Source organism: Bactrocera oleae, chromosome 5 (genome assembly GCF_042242935.1).
Source record: "Bactrocera oleae isolate idBacOlea1 chromosome 5, idBacOlea1, whole genome shotgun sequence".
NCBI classification, from domain to species: domain Eukaryota; kingdom Metazoa; phylum Arthropoda; class Insecta; order Diptera; family Tephritidae; genus Bactrocera; species Bactrocera oleae.
Window position 1 is genome coordinate 8260136 of NC_091539.1, and position 18342 is coordinate 8278477.

Here is an 18342-nt window from a genome sequence, read left to right on the forward strand (position 1 = left end):
ATATTCCTACAGTAAGCCTTGTCATTAATTTACATTATTGTTTTTAATATCAATTTAGTTAGATGTGAACAAACATTTTAATACTAAAAAATTGCTAAAAAGTACTAACATTTTGGTATGTAAAAAATGTTTCTATGGACATAATAATTTTTAAAAAACATTTGGTCCTGATTTGTGATTACGCTTAAGGCCTATTCACATACAACTTACGTGAACAATGAACGCTTTGCTTTCAGTGTTTCTCTCTAATAGAAATTGCGATTGTTGCTTTGTAAACCGTAAAAAGATGAGAGTTACCCAAAATATGCTTGGCTTCGCGTCGAAACTTTTTATGTGAACATACTCATACAAAAGCGTACATTGTATTTCTGTCAAAAAATGTCTGACGCAAAACGAAGAAAAAGTTCTATGTGTATTGTACATTAGTTATTCACAGTATCTTAAAGAAGAAGCATTAATTCTAATTGACAGTTTTTCGCATTTGGATTCGTGTACTCAGTGAGGTTTCTTTTGGTCTAGGTGTTGCGCGATTTCCAGTGGTCCAAAAATTCATATTTTATATTAAATTGAATATACAATTTATTAAAAGAAAAAAATGTTGCGGACACTTTCCAGATGCAGCGGTTTGCCATTAGTGGCGAAGCAATTGCAAAAAGTATGTAATCGGGGACTGCTGTTGAACCTGCTTCAGCGACAGCACATAGCTCCTTTGGTTAGCTGCAGCTTACAACATCAGGCAGCAGCAGCAGCGTCATTGAGAGCTAAAGCAAAAACAACAAATTTTAACATGAGCAGGAATTATTCATCCTTTTTCGGTTTATTCCAGAATGCCGCCCAATCTGGTATACAAAAATCAAAGAAATACGCAACGGAGGCGACCATACAAGTGAATCGCGTAAGTGTAACACCCTTACCCATAAGATTGTGGTGGCAGTGTTTTAGTAGTTTTTTTTTATTTGTATGAAAACAAAGCGATTGAAAAAAAAAGTGTGTATTATCTACTGAATCTCATTTATATAATGATGTACATAAGTAACCAGCAAGACCGAACAATAAAAAATGCATATATTATTTTAGAAGCAATTCTAATATTAATGACATGCTAATATTCACGACAACGGACTCTATAATTGGTTCCTTTTTATTTACATTTCTAATTTGTTGCCTAGTTTATAGTCGGCCGCTTATTAACAATATTTTCACAGCAGTCTATAAAATGTTACAATAGATACATGTAAAAGCAAATAATAATACTGATAATTGGTATATGAATATAATTAGTTATATCAACAACAACCCCGGTAATTGTTAATTAGCTTTATTATTTTTACCGGCAAGTAAAAGTAAAGAGAACAATAGATTACACTCTAAAGTTTTCAAAACCATAAACACATTCAAAGTGCTGTACTTATACGTTGTTTAATTATCATATCTTTTTGCCACAGTAACGTAAATTGACTTAAATTTTCAATGGCTGTAATAGTTTACAATTTAGAAGTTGAAATTCTTTCATTTTCATGCAGCCGTTTAAACTGCATAGACTTGATAAAGGTCCCGAATCAACCGTCACACTGACCAAAGAGGATGCAACCAAATATTACACCCAAATGCAAACTATTCGTCGTATCGAAACTGCCGCTGGTAATTTGTACAAGGAAAAAATCATTCGTGGTTTCTGTCACTTGTACTCTGGACAGGAGGCCTGCGCCGTTGGTAAGTGGAACATTCAAATATAAGTAACTATTCTATTTATAAATTTTGCATTTACATTATTTAGGCATGAAAGCCGCGATGCGTGAACAGGATAACATAATCTCTGCTTACCGTGTGCACGGTTGGACCTATTTAATGGGCGTCTCACCTGTGGGTGTGCTCGCTGAGCTGACTGGTCGCCAGAGTGGTTGTGCGTTGGGTAAAGGTGGCTCTATGCACATGTATGCGCCCAACTTCTATGGCGGCAATGGTATTGTAGGCGCACAGGTGCGTCAGATACATGCATAATTCACGCTGCTAAATGTATAATTGATTATTCAACTTTTGTTTCCAACAGGTACCACTTGGTACTGGCGTTGCACTCGCCTGTCAATACAAAGGTAATGGCGGCGTTTGTTTATCACTTTACGGTGATGGTGCTGCCAATCAAGGTCAGGTGTTCGAGTCTTATAACATGGCTGCTTTGTGGAAATTACCGGCAATTTTCGTTTGCGAAAATAATAACTATGCTATGGGTACCACTACGATACGTGGCTCCAGCAACACTGACTTCTATACACGAGGTGATGTAGTGCCCGGTATCTGGGTTGATGGTATGGACATTTTAGCTGTACGTAGTGCCACCGAATTTGCAATCGAATATGTGAACAAGGTTGGTCCAATTGTATTGGAAACCAATACCTATCGTTATTCCGGTCACTCTATGTCTGATCCCGGTACAAGCTACCGTACACGTGAGGAAATCCAAGAAGTTCGTCAAAAACGTGACCCCATCACATCGTTCAAGGAGTTGTGCATTGATCACGGACTTTTGTCTGCTGATGAAATTAAGGTGAGTGTAAAGAAATTGTACGAAAAGTACATGTATTAAATTTAATTTTTCTTTATAGGAAATCGATACTAGGGTGCGTAAGGAAATCGACGAAGCTACACAAGTTGCTAAGAATGATAAAGAACTGCCTGTAACCGGTCTGTGGACTGACGTTTATTCAAACAATTTGGAACCAAAGATACGTAGTATTACCAGCTATAACATTGAGCATATTTCCCAATGCAAAGGCGTCAACCACTAAGCCATTAACATTTGAAGTAGCTAAAAAAAATGTAAAACGAATTTGGAGCAACAAACCAACCTTTGCTTGTAGCCATAAGTTAAGTTAAAAGTGTAGCCGAATCACTAGTAAAATTATTATTAATCATATGATTCACAAAAAACAAATGTATGCACTTCTCTAAGGTATAATTGTATTTACACGCATTAAATTAGTGAAATCGCGTTTTCAATACACAATGAGTTAATAACGGGATATTCTAGTTAGACTTAGATATAATTTGCGATATTTTTTGTTGTAAACATTTCGAGTTATCCAATGCATACATAGTTAAAATACTTAATATACATTTATTTTAATTTTGGTTTTGTAAATACCAAAAATATCATTGTACATTTATTATAACTGTCCATAAAACAAAAAAGATATTATGTTTGTGAATGTATAACATAAGTATAAATGTGTAATTTGCATTATTGGCAATAAGTTTAACCAAAGTTGTAAAAATTAACGTAATAAAAGTGATATATATGTACAAAAGACAAAAATATGATAAGCTATTGCATAGCTCTTATGGCGGCCTTGAGTGTGGTGATCAGTGTTGCCAGAAAACTTTTCGAGAGACCACTAGTGAAACCACTAAAAGACCACTAGCGCTCTCTCCAAGCTAAGCTAACTAATTCAAATATATAAAATAAGAAGGAAAGGAAAGCAATAATGTTAAAACTATTTTAAATAAATAATTATTTTAAAAACGATGATTTATTTTCTTATGAAGAAAGAACCAGCAAAACAAGATGAAAGCGAATCAGTAATCTGTTATATATAGTAAACAACTGAGTATAGACTATATATACTGTATAGTAGAGAAAACTTGAAAAAAAGCTAGAATACCGTAGAGAGAGGAAAATCACTATATGTATATTATATTTACCATTATATATTTGATTTTCTGTATTGACCGTTGGCGGGTATTATTTATCACTCAAAAGCCATTAACCATTAAACATTTTTTTTGCCCACTAGGGGAAGAGTAAAACCACCAAGTTGGCAAAACTGGCGGTGACTGAATCAAGAAATACGAAAATAAACCAAACACAATCACAAAGTATGCGCAAAATGCTTCATACTTTTAGGCAGCATTATTATTATTTTGGAACAGTTGAATTGAATAAAATTGAAATTATGTATTTCAATCGGATTTCTACATCAACTTCGCTTATAAAATCAGAGCGATTGACAACTTTTCTTTCGGAAAAAATGAATTTGAAAATGATGAATAATCCACAAGAATCCACAACAAAATATGAGACCACCATTGACGCCGTTCCCACGATAGTGGGGTCTACGTAACCGGAACGGACCCGGATTTATTCCGGCCAAGGACTGTCAACTCGGTAGAATTCTGCCGCTATAACAACAACAACCACCATTGACGCGGTATTTTCCAGATATTTAGAAGATAACAAGTCTCAAACTTATGTTTCTTATTTCAGTTACCATAAATCTGAATGACCTAAATGTATATCCCGTTCCCACAACAGTCGGGTCGACGTAACCGAAACGGACCCGGCTTTTTATCCGGCCAAGGACTGTCAACTCGGCAGAATTCTGCCGCTACAACAACGACAACAACCTACATGTTTGTAAGATAATACAAATATTTAAAACAATATTAACTTCTCATTTATTTAATAAAAGAAAACAATTTGTTTTCTTATCGGTCACCACGCTCAAAAAGTGTAACTTGAATTAATATCAAATAAAAAAAAATACTGCATAAAAAATAAATTAATAATTATAATTGCTTGAGTTGATAAAAAATGCTATGCAATAGCTTTACCACGGCAGTCGTCGAGTGCCAAACGTATTTTTTTTATATTACATGGGATATCGCATGTAAAAATACCATTACTCCGCTCCGTTAATCATTTTTATAATTGCTTGCTTACGTAGTAAAGTTGATGTTTTATGAAGCCGTTCGATTTGTTTCTGATTCGACGGGTTTGGACCATAGGGAGAGGGGAGTTAAGTGAGTGGGTTTCATTGGACATGCAAAGAGGTGACTAGTGTCATGCGGGGACACTTTGCATGCAGCAAATACTTTCAGCAGGGATGAAGCAACTATGAGCATCTACAATCACCTTGAATTGACGTTCGCCAACGATTACGTCCCTAGATTTGGGCAGTGCGGTGAAGGAGTTCTCAGTTAGCTTTGTTGAATTAACAAAGGTGCAGTTTTTCACAGAAATAGTTTATCGATCGAGATAATTATGGACAGAGGGACTGATGTGAGGGTTGTTGTTGTTGTTATAACGATTATCTAATCCCCGTTTGGGTGATAAATTCTAGATTCGTTGTCGAGGTCATCTAACGGAAGGCCCAGGAAACGAGCTGTTTCGACGGGGTCGGACCATAGGGAGAGGGGTGTTAGATGAGTGGGGTTTGTTGGGCATGCAAAGAGGTGGTTAGTGTCATGCGGAGACTCATTGCATGCAGGACATGTGTTTGGTATGTCAGGGTCTATTCTGGATAGGTAGGAGTTTAACCTGCTACAGTATCCAGAACGAAGTTGCGCGAGGGTCACTCTAGATTCGCGAGGCAACTCGAGCTCTGTGTCTGCAATGGGTGGTGGTTTGACTCGTATTACGCCATTCACTGAAAGGGAGTCGGTGAAGGTGTTAATGGCTCCACTGTGAATGGCGGTCAGTGCTTGTCTGAAGTTAGTTGCGTCCGAAGTCTGGTCGGCGTGCTGTCTGATGTCGTCGACGTAGTCAAGGAAGGACCTCTTGATGTTCCTAGGAGGCTGCTCCGCTGCAAGCTGGCGTCTGCAGGGGTGGTTTCTGCGAAAACATCCCAGCAGAAACTGCTTGGAGAGGAGCTCGTTATGTTCCTTAACCGGAAGCATACGGGCCTCGCTATGTAGGTGTTCGATTGGGGACATCAAGAGGCACCCCGTGATAGTCCGGAGTGCAGTGTTCTGACAAGTCAGAAGCTTCTTATTCTGCGTGTCACTGCATCCAGGCGACCATATTGCGGCTGCATAATTGAGGACCGGCCGGCCGATTGCCTTGTATGTTGCCAACAACGTTTCTTTGTCCTTTCCCCATGAGCTGCCGGCAAGCGACTTGAGGATTTTGTTGCGGCTCTGTACTTTGGCAGTTATCGCGGTCGTATGAGGAGTGAAAGAGCACAGACTGTCCAAAGTGACGCCTAAAATTTTAGGGTTTTTTACTGTCGGAATTTTTGTGCCATCGACTGAAATGTTCAGGTCCAGTCTGTACTCCTTCGTCCAATTGGTGAAGATGGTCGCTGTGGATTTAGTGGGGGAGAGTGTTAAGTTCCTTGCAGAAAAGAAGCGAGAAAGATCGGAGAGGTAGCCGTTTACTTTTGAACACATGCCATCGATTCCATTGCCCGACGTCAATATCGTACAGTCATCTGCGTACGAGGTCATTGAAATTCCCGCTGGTGGCTGGGGGAGTTTTGAAATGTAGAAATTAAACAGTAGCGGGGAGAGGACACCGCCCTGCGGAACCCCCTGTTTAATTTTCCTGAGTTTGGAGTTTTGACCTCGAAATAGTACGGATGAGTGTCGACCGCTCAGGTAGTTCATGGTCCACCGCTTCAGCCCTGGAGGGAGCGTTGATTGTTCCAGGTCCTCAAGTAGCGTTGCGTGATTGACTGTGTCAAAAGCTTTTGACAAGTCCAACGCTACGAGGATCGTCCTCTCGCAGGGTGGCTTCTGGTTCAGGCCATGAACTATCTGGGCGTTTATGACGCTAAGTGCTGTGGTGGTACTGTGCACTTTACGGAAGCCATGCTGATGGTCTGCTAGGCTCAGGTGGTGGGTGAATGACGGGAGTAACAAGCCCTCAAGTGTCTTCACTACTGGGGAAAGGAGAGTTATCGGGCGATAAGACTCCCCTTTGTTGGCGGGTTTCCCAGGTTTCAGCAGTGGGACCACTCTTCCGACTTTCCACACATCGGGTATTTGAAGAGTGGATATCGACAGGTTGAGGACCTTGGTGAGGTAGTTTACTCCCGTTGGGCCTAGATGTTTTACCATCAGCATGCTTATTCCGTCAGGGCCGATGGATTTAGTCGATTTCGCCTTTTTGATGACACTCTGAACCTCCCCATCGGTGAAAGTAAGTGGTGCGCAGTCTTTTGGCATTTTGCGCAGCCGTCGGGTAACACATCGATTGGCCTTGTCGGTCGAAGGGTGCAGTATAAACTGCCGGCTAAAGTAGCTCGCGCACTTCTTCGGGTCCGAGGAGGCATGGCCATCGAATTGAATTTCAACCCGATCGTCATGTTTCCTCGGATTTGACAGGGCCTTGACAGTAGTCCAAAGCTTACTCACACCGGTGGAGAGGTTGCAGGACTTCAGGTGCTCTATCCATTTTGTCCGCTTATGATGGTTTACCATTTGTCGAATCTCCAAATTGAGATCCCTTATTCGGGGATCACAGGGATCGGCATGGCGTAAGGTGTCGCGCTCATTTGCTAATACAGCTGCTTCGGCTGGGAAATTAGGGCGGAGTTCCGCTATTCTTCCAGCCGGTATGAAGCGAGCTGTAGCAGCAGCGATCACCTTGCGGAATTGACGCTCGCCAACGGTGCTCTCAGTAAATTCTGTGAAGCCGACCCAGTTAGCTTTGTTAAAGTTAACATAGGTGCGGTTATCCACAGAAATAAAGTCAGGAGGTTTCTCGATCGAGATAATTATGGGCAGATGGTCTGGAAAGGTTATACTATTTATCAGACCACCGCTAGCGATGGTAATATCTGGCGAGCTATTACAGGTGCCCATAATTCTGGTGGGGGCTTCGTCGTTCATTGTGCAGAATGTCGAATCGTCTATCTGTTCCGCCAGCTCCATCCCCCTACGATCGTTTGACAGGCAGGAATGCCAAAGATCGTGATGCGCGTTAAAGTCGCCTAGCACCAGACGGTTTTCACCACGAAGCAGCGCATCTATATTCGGGTGATATCCTGTTGGGCAACATGTAACTGGGGGGATGTATATATTAAATATTTCGAGCTCGACATCGCCTGACCGGACAGCTATACCCTGACATTCTAGGGTGGTGTCCCTGCGGTCGATGTCAACATCGATTAGACGATATTGCACAGTGTTGTGCAATATGAAGGCTAGGCCTCCACCATTATCCCGCTCGCGATCCTTACGTAAAACGTTGAAACCTGCACAACTCAGAAGATCTGAGCGGCTGTTTAACTTGGTTTCTTGGACCGCAGCTATCGTTACGCGCTCCCGGCTCATAAATGCAACTATCTCCTCGATCTTGCTCTGGAGTCCGTTGCAGTTAAATTGTAAGAGTCGCGTTTGTCGCGGGTGTCCAGTCGTGATCCTAGGGGTGAGTGGGGTGCGTGTAGGTGGTGATTGTTGCAGCTGTGCTATCCGCATGGGCGGTTGTCGCACTATGGTGTTGGTTGGCGACGCCACTGTTTGTGATTGCGGGGGCAGACTCCCACAGCATGGGGCAACATACGACGCACTCCACTCTCGTGTGGTGCGCAGGCCAGAACACGACAAAAAGTGACTCCAGCCAGTACAAGAATTGCACTTGACTGATGTGACATTCCGGCGTATTATGGTCTGACACACGGACCTGCGAGGAACCAGGAGTTGCTGTGTGGTTCTCGCACGAGGATTGGAGCTGGATGAAGGTTGGGGGGGGGGAGGTTGGTCAGATTGGGAGTTATGCTGTCTATGTGAGCTCCTTAGGACCGTGGAGGTCCTATCTTGGCCACTCGACTGGAGTGGCAGCGCAGTGCGCGAACATGGTGCAGGTTGCACGGCCGTTGAGGCAGATGTCGCATTATTGCGTTGACAGCATGGGGCCACGTAACTCGTGGTCCACTCCCTGTGTGTCTTAAGGCCTGAGCAGGTCTTAAGATGGCTCCATCCATTGCATGTATTGCACCTAACCGAGGTGGAATTTGGATGGAGCCTTTTTGCGCATACGCAGCAGTAGAACACCTCGGGGCCCGGGTTGGACTCGATGCCAGCACGGGTCAGGAGGATACGGAGCAACCCTGCTGCTATAATCTAAAACTTACCGATCCAAACAGGCTTAGATCGTCGAAATAACAGCCCTTGGCCGGATAAAATCCGGGTCAATTCCGGTATCTCAGAACCGGCTGTTGTGGGAACCGGATGTGAGGGTTAGCATAGGTCGCCCGGTTATGCTATTTATCAGCCCATCACTAGGGTGGAAATTGGTCTAGATGGACACAATTCAGTCGAATTTTTAGAAAACTCTTTCCTGATTTGTGATTACGCTCTGTTATTCACAGTTTTGTAAAAGAAGAAGCAACACATTAAGTTTTCTTATCAGTTTTTTTTTTCTCATTTGACATTCGTGTATTCAGTGACATTCTTTTTGGTCGAGGTGTTACGCGATTTCGAGTGGTCGAAAAAAATAAAATTTTATATTAAATTTACCATAGTATATGATTTGATAAAGGAAAAAAATGTTGCGTACACTTTCCAGATGCAGCGAATTGCCAGTCGTGGCGAAACAATTGCAAAAAGTATGTAATCGCAGAATGCTGGTGACGACAACTTCATGTGGCCGTCGTCGCGTTGGTTGGAGCATGTTGAACATGCTTCAGCGACAGTATGTAGCTCCTTTGGTTAGCTGCAGCTTACAACATCAGGCAACAGCAGCGTCATTGGCAGCTAAAACTAAAACAACAAATTTTAACATGTGCAGGAATAATTCATCCTTTTTCGGTTTATTCCAGAGTGCCGCCCAATCTGGTGTACAAAAATCGAACAAATATGCAACGGAGGCGACCATACAAGTGAATCGCGTAAGTTTACCACCCTCGCTTCACCTTGTTAGTACAACAAGCATACATTTCTATCTTCATCCCATTTCTTTCATATGCTGTTACATAACATATTTTGCCACAACTTTTTGGGGACAGTGTTTTAATAGTTTTTTTTTGCAAAAATTAAATTAAAAAGGATGGTTAGGTTGCTAAATTGTAAGTATTTAGGAAAAAGATATAAACAATTAATGACATTTTTTGTACGAAAGCAAAGCGATTGATAAAAAAAATGTGTGTCATACTGTTACGTTTACTATTGCATGTACTATCTACTGAAGGTCATTTAAGTAATAAGTAGCAAGCAGCAATAAAAAAATGCATATACATATGTATGTATTTAGAAGCAAATATAATATTTATGACATGTTACGTCCACGACAACAGCCGCTGTTATCGGTTTATTTTTTTTCCATTTCTAATTTGTCTCGTGGTTTAGAATAGGGCCGCTTATCAGCGCTTTTTTCACAGCAGTCTATAAAGTGCTAAAAAAGATACATGTAAAAGCAAATACTAATACTTATAAGTGGTATATGAATATCATTAGTTTTATCAACAAAAATCCCGGTAATTGTTAACTAGCTTCATTATTTTTACCGGCAAGTAGAAGTAAACAGAACAGTTGATTACACTTTAGAGCCTGAGTGCCGGAAGTTTCCGGAACCATAAGCACATTCAAAGTGTGGTACTTATACGTAGTTTAATTATTACATCTATATGCCACAGCAACTTAAATTAGCTTAAATTTTTAATGTTTATAATAATTTAGAATTTAGAAGTTGGAATTCTTATTAAACAAATTTCATTTTCATGCAGCCATTTAAATTGCATAGACTTGATAAAGGCCCCGAATCAACCGTCACACTGACCAAAGAGGATGCAACAAAATATTACACCCAAATGCAGACAATTCGTCGGATCGAAACTGCCGCTGGTAATTTGTACAAGGAAAAAATCATTCGCGGTTTCTGTCACTTGTACTCTGGACAGGAGGCCTGCGCCGTTGGTGAGTGGAACATTCAAATATAAGTAACTATTCTATAGATAAATTTTGCATTTACATTATTTAGGTATGAAAGCCGCCATGCGTGAACAGGATAACATAATCTCTGCTTACCGTGTGCACGGTTGGACCTATTTAATGGGCGTCTCACCTGTGGGTGTGCTCGCTGAGCTGACTGGTCGCCAGAGTGGTTGTGCCTTGGGTAAAGGTGGCTCTATGCACATGTATGCGCCCAACTTCTATGGCGGCAATGGTATTGTAGGCGCACAGGTGCGTCAGATACATGCATAATTCACGCTGCTAAATGCATAATTGATTATTAAACTTTTGTTTCCAACAGGTACCACTTGGTACTGGCGTTGCACTCGCCTGTCAATACAAAGGTAATGGCGGCGTTTGTTTATCACTTTACGGTGATGGTGCTGCCAATCAAGGTCAGGTGTTCGAGTCTTATAACATGGCTGCTTTGTGGAAATTGCCGGCAATTTTCGTTTGCGAAAATAATAACTATGCTATGGGTACCAGTACGGCACGTGGTTCCTGCAACACTGACTACTATACACGAGGTGATGTAGTGCCCGGTATCTGGGTTGATGGTATGGACATTTTAGCTGTACGTAGTGCCACCGAATTTGCAATCGAATATGTGAACAAGGTTGGTCCAATTGTATTGGAAACCAATACTTATCGTTATTCCGGCCACTCTATGTCTGATCCCGGTACAAGCTACCGTACACGTGAGGAAATCCAAGAAGTTCGTCAAAAACGTGACCCCATCACATCCTTCAAGGAGTTGTGCATTGAGCACGGACTTTTGTCTGCTGATGAAATTAAGGTGAGTGTAAAGAAATTGTACGAAAAGTACATGTATTAAATTTAATTTTTCTTTATAGGAAATCGATACTAGGGTGCGTAAGGAAATCGACGAAGCTACACAAGTCGCTAAGAATGATAAAGAACTGCCTGTAACCGGTCTGTGGACTGACGTTTATTCAAGCAATTTGGAACCAAAGATACGTGGTCTTAGCAGCTATAACATTGCGCATATTTCCCAACGCAAAGGCGTCAACCACTAAGCCATTAACATTTGAAGTAGCAAAAAAAAAACTAAAAAATTGTAAAACGAAGTTTAAGCAACCAACGTGTTCTTGTAACCTTAAGTAAAAAGTGCGCCGAATAACTTGCATAGTAATTATCTAACGGGATAGTTAGATATAATATATTCGATATTTTTTGTTGTAAACACTTCAAATTATTCAATGCATACATAGCTAAAATACTTAATATGGTACATTTATTTTAATTTTGTTTTTGTAAATATCATTGTATATTTATCATAACTGTCCATAAAAGCGGAGTTATTATATATTTTTGAACAAATAAGATACTTAAGTATAAAAATGCAATTAGCATTATTGGCAAGAAGTTTACCTAAAGTTGCAAAAAATTAACGAAATAAAATTGAAAATATGTACAAAATATAAAAACATTTTTTTGTTTATATTTCATGGGTAAACACATCATTATTTCGCGCCTTTAATCATTTTTGCATTGTTGCTTTACGTCATTGGGTTTTGTTAGTACGTAGCTTTTACATAGATCAAATGACATATTCACGCCTTGATGAAACAAAACTGTTACTTTTAAAATTAGAAAACTCTTGTTTCCTATTCAATGTGCATTTTTTCCAAAATTAATGTAAGTATATTATTTATAAAATGAAGAGTCTACTTTTAAGTATACTTAACAAAAGCAAATAAGACAGATTTAATAAACAAAAAATCTGTTGGCAATTTCGGCATATTTTCAAAAATCTGAAACCTTCAAATATATGTTTACTTTTATTTGTAAACTTTTACGCTAATTTGCACAAATATTTGTTTAAAAAAAATTTACTCAAATATTGTTAAAACAATTACTTTTACTTTGAACATGTTGGCTACTGTTTCGCGTGCAAGAGTCAGACAATCGCTGAAGAATTGGTCTTATGATTTACGACTATTTCGTTGGTTCTACAAAGAATTCGAAGAGCAAAGGGACTCACCGCACCACAACTATGCTAGCGAAGCAACTATCGAAATCCCTGATGTATGTAGCAAAAAAACAAAAAAAAAATTATGTGATTTTTTATACTTATTGATCATAAAATAATATTTAAGACTTTCAAATGCATACGTTTGGAAACATTTCCATCTAAAACCATTACTTTAAATAAGGAACAAGCAGAACGCATGTATACGCATATGAGCACCATACGACGTTTGGAAACTGTTGCCAATGCTATGTATAAGGCAAAACTCGTGCGCGGCTTTTGCCACCTTTATACCGGACAGGAAGCTGTTTGTGTGGGTAGGTAAATAAATGATTGCGTTTAAAGAATTTAAAAAACCTACGGTTTTCCGCTCCTAAAAGGTATACATGCTGCAATGCGTCCGACGGATCACCTTATTACGGCATATCGTTGCCATGGTTGGTGCTATTTGATGGGTCTCAAGCCAATGGAAATACTCGCCGAATTGGCTGGACGTGAGGCGGGCTGTCAGCGTGGTAAAGGCGGCTCCATGCATATGTACAATAAAAGATTTTATGGTGGTAATGGCATTGTGGGTGCACAGGCAAGTGGGAAAATGTATTTTTGTACTAGCGTTTAATATATATTACTTTTTAATGCAATAGGTGCCTTTGGGCGCTGGTATTGGTCTTGCATTGAAAAATGAAGCGAAGGGCAATGTTTGTGTGGCTTTGTATGGTGATGGTGCCGCCAACCAAGGACAAATATTTGAAGCATATAATATAGCGTGTCTTTGGCGTTTGCCGGTGATTTTTGTTTGTGAAAATAATGAATACGGTAGGTGGTAAATGGTAAAAATATACATGTCTTAATTATCATGATGATTTGCTATAGGTATGGGCACAAAAATGCATCGTTCTTCGTGTTCTATTGAATATTACACACGTGGTGTGCCATTGCCTGGCATTTACGTCGATGGTATGAATATTTTGGCAATGCACAATGCTGCCGAGTTCGCTATTGGCTTTGTACAAAAAGAAGGACCAATTATCATAGAAGCGCATACATATCGATATTTCGGTCATTCAATGTCGGATCCAGGTACAAGCTACCGTACACGCGATGAGGTTGCAGAAGTGCGTAGTAAACGTGATCCAATTACTTATTTCAAGGAATTAACTATCTCGCATGGCTTATTAACTGAGGATCAGTGCAAAGTATTTTTGATTATGTGTTAAATCTTACATACATATATTACATATGTATAATTTTTTGTATGCTGTTTAGAAAATAGACGAGGACATTCGAAAGAACATTGATGAAGCAGCCGAAAAAGCAAAAAAATCCAATGAAGTAAAAAAGGAGGAATTGTGGGCAGATGTATATATGGATAATAAGGAAGTGGGTATACGAGATACAATTGGGAATCGACATAAACATTTTCATGCTGGCAAGATACTTGAAAAAGATCATATTAAGTTAAAATCATTTAAACCGGATATCGAATTCCAACCAAAGGATATACCAATGGAAATAAAGGAGTGGGAGGCGCAGATGGAAGCGATAAAAGATGTAGAAAAGGTTAAAAAATCCAACCAGCCATCAAAATCGAATAAGGAGCCAGAGAAGAAGTAATTGCTAGTGGCGATTAACAGTAGAAAGCAAAAAAAAAGGTTATGAATTTCTATTGAGGCATTAAATAACATATAAAAATCTATGTACATATGTATGTATTATTTATGTAACAATTTCAAATAAATTTTTAATTGCGAAATTCAAAATATTCATATATGTATATATATGTAGATATGTACAAAATAAGTAGTCATTCATATTTATATACGAAATTAAATATAGTATTATGAAGTCAAAAATGATGAAATTACATAAAATATCTCCTCTGAATATCACCTATCATAGCTGCTTATAGGTATGTATTTTGAATAAAAAAAATTTCTCAGTTATTAATTTAATGCTATCACTCATCTATAATGGCAGCGATGCACGAATACTATCTACTGTATTTTGTATAAAATTAGTTATAGACCAGCTACTTTCTGGCGCTTCATTTGCATGCTCGACTTCTTCAACTTGAGATGATGGTGTTGGTACTATGCGATCAGCCGTAATAAATATTGCCCCCTCTGCATCGCATTCGAAATATTTTCTTGTAAAATATACATCAGCAGTTTGTGGAGATTGAACATCGTCCTGAAATATGTATATAATAAGTATAAAATTAATTTAGCCTTTTCTGTGAACTAACCAGCAATTCCAAGCCAAAGAAATAACCAACTGGATGTATTTCCGGTACTGGACCAATATAACAAATCATACAATCATAAAGCCTAACATCGTCGCTATCAAAGTAACGACCCGGCACACTAACTAAATCACCTGGCATTGCGGTATATAGCCAGTTACAACGACTTTCATCGTGTAAAAGTTGCAAGCGACGGTTAGGTTCTGGTATACTGACGATAAATGGCCACAAATCATCAGACACGGGCAATAAACAATCTTGCGTACATTGATATATGTGCATTGTATTGGGTTCACGCAGCACTGGATCATAAACAAACACCTGTAAGTTGTGCGCTGTAGCGGATTGCTCAGATGCAATTTTTATCAATGTGCCAGCAGCAACTGTGAAATTCTGCAACTCGATTGAAGCTTCTTCCAGCTCGTCAACTGGTGCAACCGATTGTAAACGTGATGTACGGGCCAGAACAGCATATTTTGTAGCCATTTTTAAGCTTACACTTTATTAAGAAACCGCACTGAAAGCTACGCACTGTAATTGTGAAATTTTGTTTGAGAAATGCTTACAAAAACAAACTTGATCATAGAGATTATTCTTTTGTTGTTTTGTATATTTCTTTAATAGTGATGCAAAATAAGGTTCAATAATCGATATACATATTAATGTACTTGATTTATCTACCTAAAAGCGTAATCCCATATTATATATTCTGTTAAAAGTTTTCTTTCAATATTTTATATATACTATACTATATTTTTAATACAATTTAGTTTGTGAAGTGAAAACAGCACTAATCTATGCTCGATAAAAAAAGATAAGAAATGAGTATCGCTATCTCTTACAATGACAGCTGATAAGATGAAAACTAGAAGCAAATAGCAAGACAAAAGAAAATACAAATCGGTACTGCCACTTATTGTGAATTTATTAATTCAAAGCCTATTTGTGCGACCGGAACAGGAAATGGAAACTGAGAATTAAAGTTTAAGCATACAGAAACAAAATATTCTAAGATACAGCATTGTATGAATATATAGGATAGGATCCAAAAAGAGTTTAAGTTCTCACAAAATGGCAGAGATTAAAAAGTTTGTCTTTCAAACGTGTTCATAAACAATTATCCGTTTCCAATGATTATTAAAAAAACCTTAATATACATACATATGCATATGTATATGAATACACACACATGTGTACGTTTAAAAATTAACATATTTTTGTATATTTAAAAGACATCTACACAAGAAATCACCTTGCACATCAGCGACATCACTGCCGATCAGTGCGCTCTCCCATTCATTCGTATGAGCTCATTAGATTTTGTTGCTCTTTGCTGCTTTTGGCTAGTAGTCACTTCAATTGGATCGCGCTCGCTTTTAGTTCTTTCCACGGATATTAGCTCAGTCTTTAACCGCTACGCCGAGTATAACGTTCGATAAAAGTATTTGAAATTAGGTTTCTTAAACAATTATTCGCCTTTTATAAATTTGTTTAAAGCATATGTATATTTATGTAGAGTATACGAGCACACGAGTATATAAATATTTAAGTTTTTTGTGTGACGCGTGTCGTGTTTTTAATATTTTTCTATTATACGCGTGTGAAAATTAGTTGTCGAGTGTTTCGATACTATTATGAATTGACAATCAAAATAGTGGCGCCTGTGTGCTGTTATGGGTCACATATGAAAGTTAAATATTATTTTTTTCGTATGACATTAGTCGCGCTTATAGTGCTGTTGGCGCTATAGTTTAATTATAAAAAAAATTTATGCGGTGTTATAAATTTTTTTGACCGCTAAATTTTTGGCGACAGCAATCAATGTCATTTGAGTGGGAGTAAAGTGCGCGTGTATATGTATGCGTATATATACGTACATATGTATATCTGTCACAAAATATATTTTCTCAAACTGTTTGATATTTGAGGAAAAGTGCCACAAACATTTTAAATACGTACATGAGTTATATTTTCGACATCAAAATTAATCGATACATTTCTTGCAAATATTACTTTTTATTACACACATAAAGCTCAAAACGTAATTACATATACAAATACGGTGTTATTTATTAGAAATAAAATTATTATTGTCAAAAAAAAAAGGTTAAAATTTCATCGGAAAAATTTATAAATTGTTTAACAGATAGCAGTTTCTAAAAAGATAATTATTTATATATTGGTAAGTAAATTATTATTGCTATATTTTGAATATAAAAATTATTATTTGAATATCAAAATTCGTATAAATTTATAAATTTGTTAAGACATAAAATTAAAATAATAAATGAAATAGAAACAAAAAACATGCATTAAAAATATATATATAATACTTATTCGTAAAATACACTAATTTGTAAACTTTATGAGACACACAATTTTGCAATTTTGTGTTAATTTAGATATATATATAATAGTCTTAGGAAAAATATTAGTTTTTGCTCCGAATGTTAAATTGGTCTCTTCAATCATAATGATCGAAGGACTGGTAAAATTTAAATATATAAATATATGACATAATGAAAATAAGAGGATTTTTGTGAAAAAATTTACATTTCTAAGTAGCTTAAAAATCTAAATTATTATCAAAAATCTTCTGTTACTGACAAATATTATATATCTAAAAAGGTTTAGCTCATATCCTCGGAATTATTTGCCGGATCAACTTTTCGGAGAATATTCGCAAATATATGCACATATTTTTTATTAAAAGTTTTCGATTGTTGAAGAAAAATAAATAATCACATATCGAAACTAATTTTCGTAGTTTTTTTGTTCACAAATTACAAAAAATTAAGAATCTACTAATAGAAATCTGCAAAGAATTATTAACTGAATGTAAACCATGAAGATTTAATTTTTTTTTATTTAGAGTTTATTAAATTTAAACATATTTCACTAGTTAGGATTTTTGGTCTCAGAGACCAATTTGTTTAGGGAATTTTCTGCAAAGAATTATTAACTGAATGGAAGCCATGCAGATTTAATTTTTAATTTAGAGTTAATTAGATTTAAACATATTTCACTAGTTAGGATTTTTGGTCTCAGAGACCAATTTGTTTGGGAAATTGTCTGGTTCTTGGATTTTTGCTCAATCTCAATTTCTTTTTTATTAGTTGAATTTTTGCCTTTTGTATTCAAAACTGTTCATCTTATTTGCTAAATTAACTCGGTTTTTAAATTATAATAAAAAAAAATTGTTTTGAACTTGAGGCGATAAATTAACTGAAGATCAGTTAGAAACAACATTAACCCTGTTGCAGACGAAAGTGACGAGATCATCTCATTTTGAAATAAATTTTGCATGTCAGCTCTTGATATCAAATAAATCCATTTACATACACTACTCTTCTCTAGTCGTAAACATAAACTTATAAATCTAATTTCAACACTGTATATTTACTTTGCTTAAATTATTATGTTTATATGTTAAATCAGT

At 37.5% G+C, this 18342-nt stretch overlaps 5 protein-coding genes across 7 annotated transcripts in view; 4 read left to right on the top strand and 1 right to left on the bottom strand.

The window, feature by feature from the left end:
* The first annotated feature begins 457 nt into the window (after positions 1-457).
* LOC118683659 (probable pyruvate dehydrogenase E1 component subunit alpha, mitochondrial) lies at positions 458-3313 on the top strand. Of its 2 annotated transcripts, XM_070110322.1 has the most exons (6): positions 461-655; positions 827-895; positions 1524-1713; positions 1778-1980; positions 2051-2545; positions 2604-3313. In XM_070110322.1, the coding sequence occupies exons 1-6, from the start codon at positions 596-598 to the stop codon at positions 2784-2786; spliced, it is 1200 nt and encodes a 399-aa protein (XP_069966423.1). In that variant the 5' UTR covers positions 461-595; the 3' UTR covers positions 2787-3313. The 2 variants fall into 2 exon arrangements, with proteins under 2 accessions (XP_069966422.1, XP_069966423.1); XM_070110321.1 differs by having other exon boundaries at positions 458-895.
* Positions 3314-9146: 5833 nt separating this feature from the next.
* Positions 9147-12116, top strand: LOC106620171 (pyruvate dehydrogenase E1 component subunit alpha, mitochondrial). The gene is made up of 6 exons (XM_070110324.1): positions 9147-9326; positions 9540-9608; positions 10443-10632; positions 10697-10899; positions 10970-11464; positions 11523-12116. Exons 1-6 carry the CDS (start codon positions 9267-9269, stop codon positions 11703-11705), a joined length of 1200 nt encoding a protein of 399 aa, XP_069966425.1. The 5' UTR covers positions 9147-9266; the 3' UTR covers positions 11706-12116.
* A 445-nt stretch (positions 12117-12561) lies between these two features.
* LOC106620156 (pyruvate dehydrogenase E1 component subunit alpha, mitochondrial) lies at positions 12562-14421 on the top strand. The gene is made up of 6 exons (XM_014238561.3): positions 12562-12717; positions 12789-12978; positions 13042-13244; positions 13306-13477; positions 13535-13857; positions 13928-14421. Exons 1-6 carry the CDS (start codon positions 12562-12564, stop codon positions 14273-14275), a joined length of 1392 nt encoding a protein of 463 aa, XP_014094036.3. The 3' UTR covers positions 14276-14421.
* Positions 14354-15717, bottom strand: LOC106620160 (uncharacterized). Of its 2 annotated transcripts, XM_014238566.3 has the most exons (3): positions 15585-15717; positions 14907-15434; positions 14354-14851 (listed from the first exon to the last, which is right to left on the bottom strand). In XM_014238566.3, the coding sequence occupies exons 2-3, from the start codon at positions 15387-15389 to the stop codon at positions 14627-14629; spliced, it is 708 nt and encodes a 235-aa protein (XP_014094041.1). In that variant the 5' UTR covers positions 15390-15434; positions 15585-15717; the 3' UTR covers positions 14354-14626. The 2 variants fall into 2 exon arrangements, with proteins under 2 accessions (XP_014094041.1, XP_069966426.1); XM_070110325.1 differs by lacking the exon at positions 15585-15717 and having other exon boundaries at positions 14907-15533.
* A 561-nt stretch (positions 15718-16278) lies between these two features.
* The window catches only part of Proc-R (Proctolin receptor), a 50596-nt gene continuing 48532 nt past the window's right edge, over positions 16279-18342 (top strand). Inside the window, exon 1 of the mRNA XM_036376855.2 lies at positions 16279-17085. The gene's annotated coding sequence lies outside the window, so the exon portion shown is untranslated. The remainder of the gene's footprint in view (positions 17086-18342) is intronic.

Coding starts and splice junctions, on each gene's coding strand:
- LOC106620156 (XM_014238561.3), top strand. CDS start 12,562: ATGTTGGCTACTGTTTCGCGTGCAAGAGTCAGACAATCGCTGAAGAAT. Junction 12,718..12,788: donor CAACTATCGAAATCCCTGAT/GTATGTAGCAAA, acceptor ATAATATTTAAG/ACTTTCAAATGCATACGTTT. Junction 13,858..13,927: donor TAACTGAGGATCAGTGCAAA/GTATTTTTGATT, acceptor TATGCTGTTTAG/AAAATAGACGAGGACATTCG.
- LOC118683659 (XM_070110321.1), top strand. CDS start 596: ATGTTGCGGACACTTTCCAGATGCAGCGGTTTGCCATTAGTGGCGAAG. Junction 1,714..1,777: donor ACAGGAGGCCTGCGCCGTTG/GTAAGTGGAACA, acceptor TACATTATTTAG/GCATGAAAGCCGCGATGCGT. Junction 2,546..2,603: donor TGTCTGCTGATGAAATTAAG/GTGAGTGTAAAG, acceptor TTTTCTTTATAG/GAAATCGATACTAGGGTGCG.
- LOC106620171 (XM_070110324.1), top strand. CDS start 9,267: ATGTTGCGTACACTTTCCAGATGCAGCGAATTGCCAGTCGTGGCGAAA. Junction 9,609..10,442: donor CGACCATACAAGTGAATCGC/GTAAGTTTACCA, acceptor ATTTTCATGCAG/CCATTTAAATTGCATAGACT. Junction 10,633..10,696: donor ACAGGAGGCCTGCGCCGTTG/GTGAGTGGAACA, acceptor TACATTATTTAG/GTATGAAAGCCGCCATGCGT.
- LOC106620160 (XM_014238566.3), bottom strand. CDS start 15,389: ATGGCTACAAAATATGCTGTTCTGGCCCGTACATCACGTTTACAATCG. Junction 14,852..14,906: donor TCTTTGGCTTGGAATTGCTG/GTTAGTTCACAG, acceptor TACATATTTCAG/GACGATGTTCAATCTCCACA.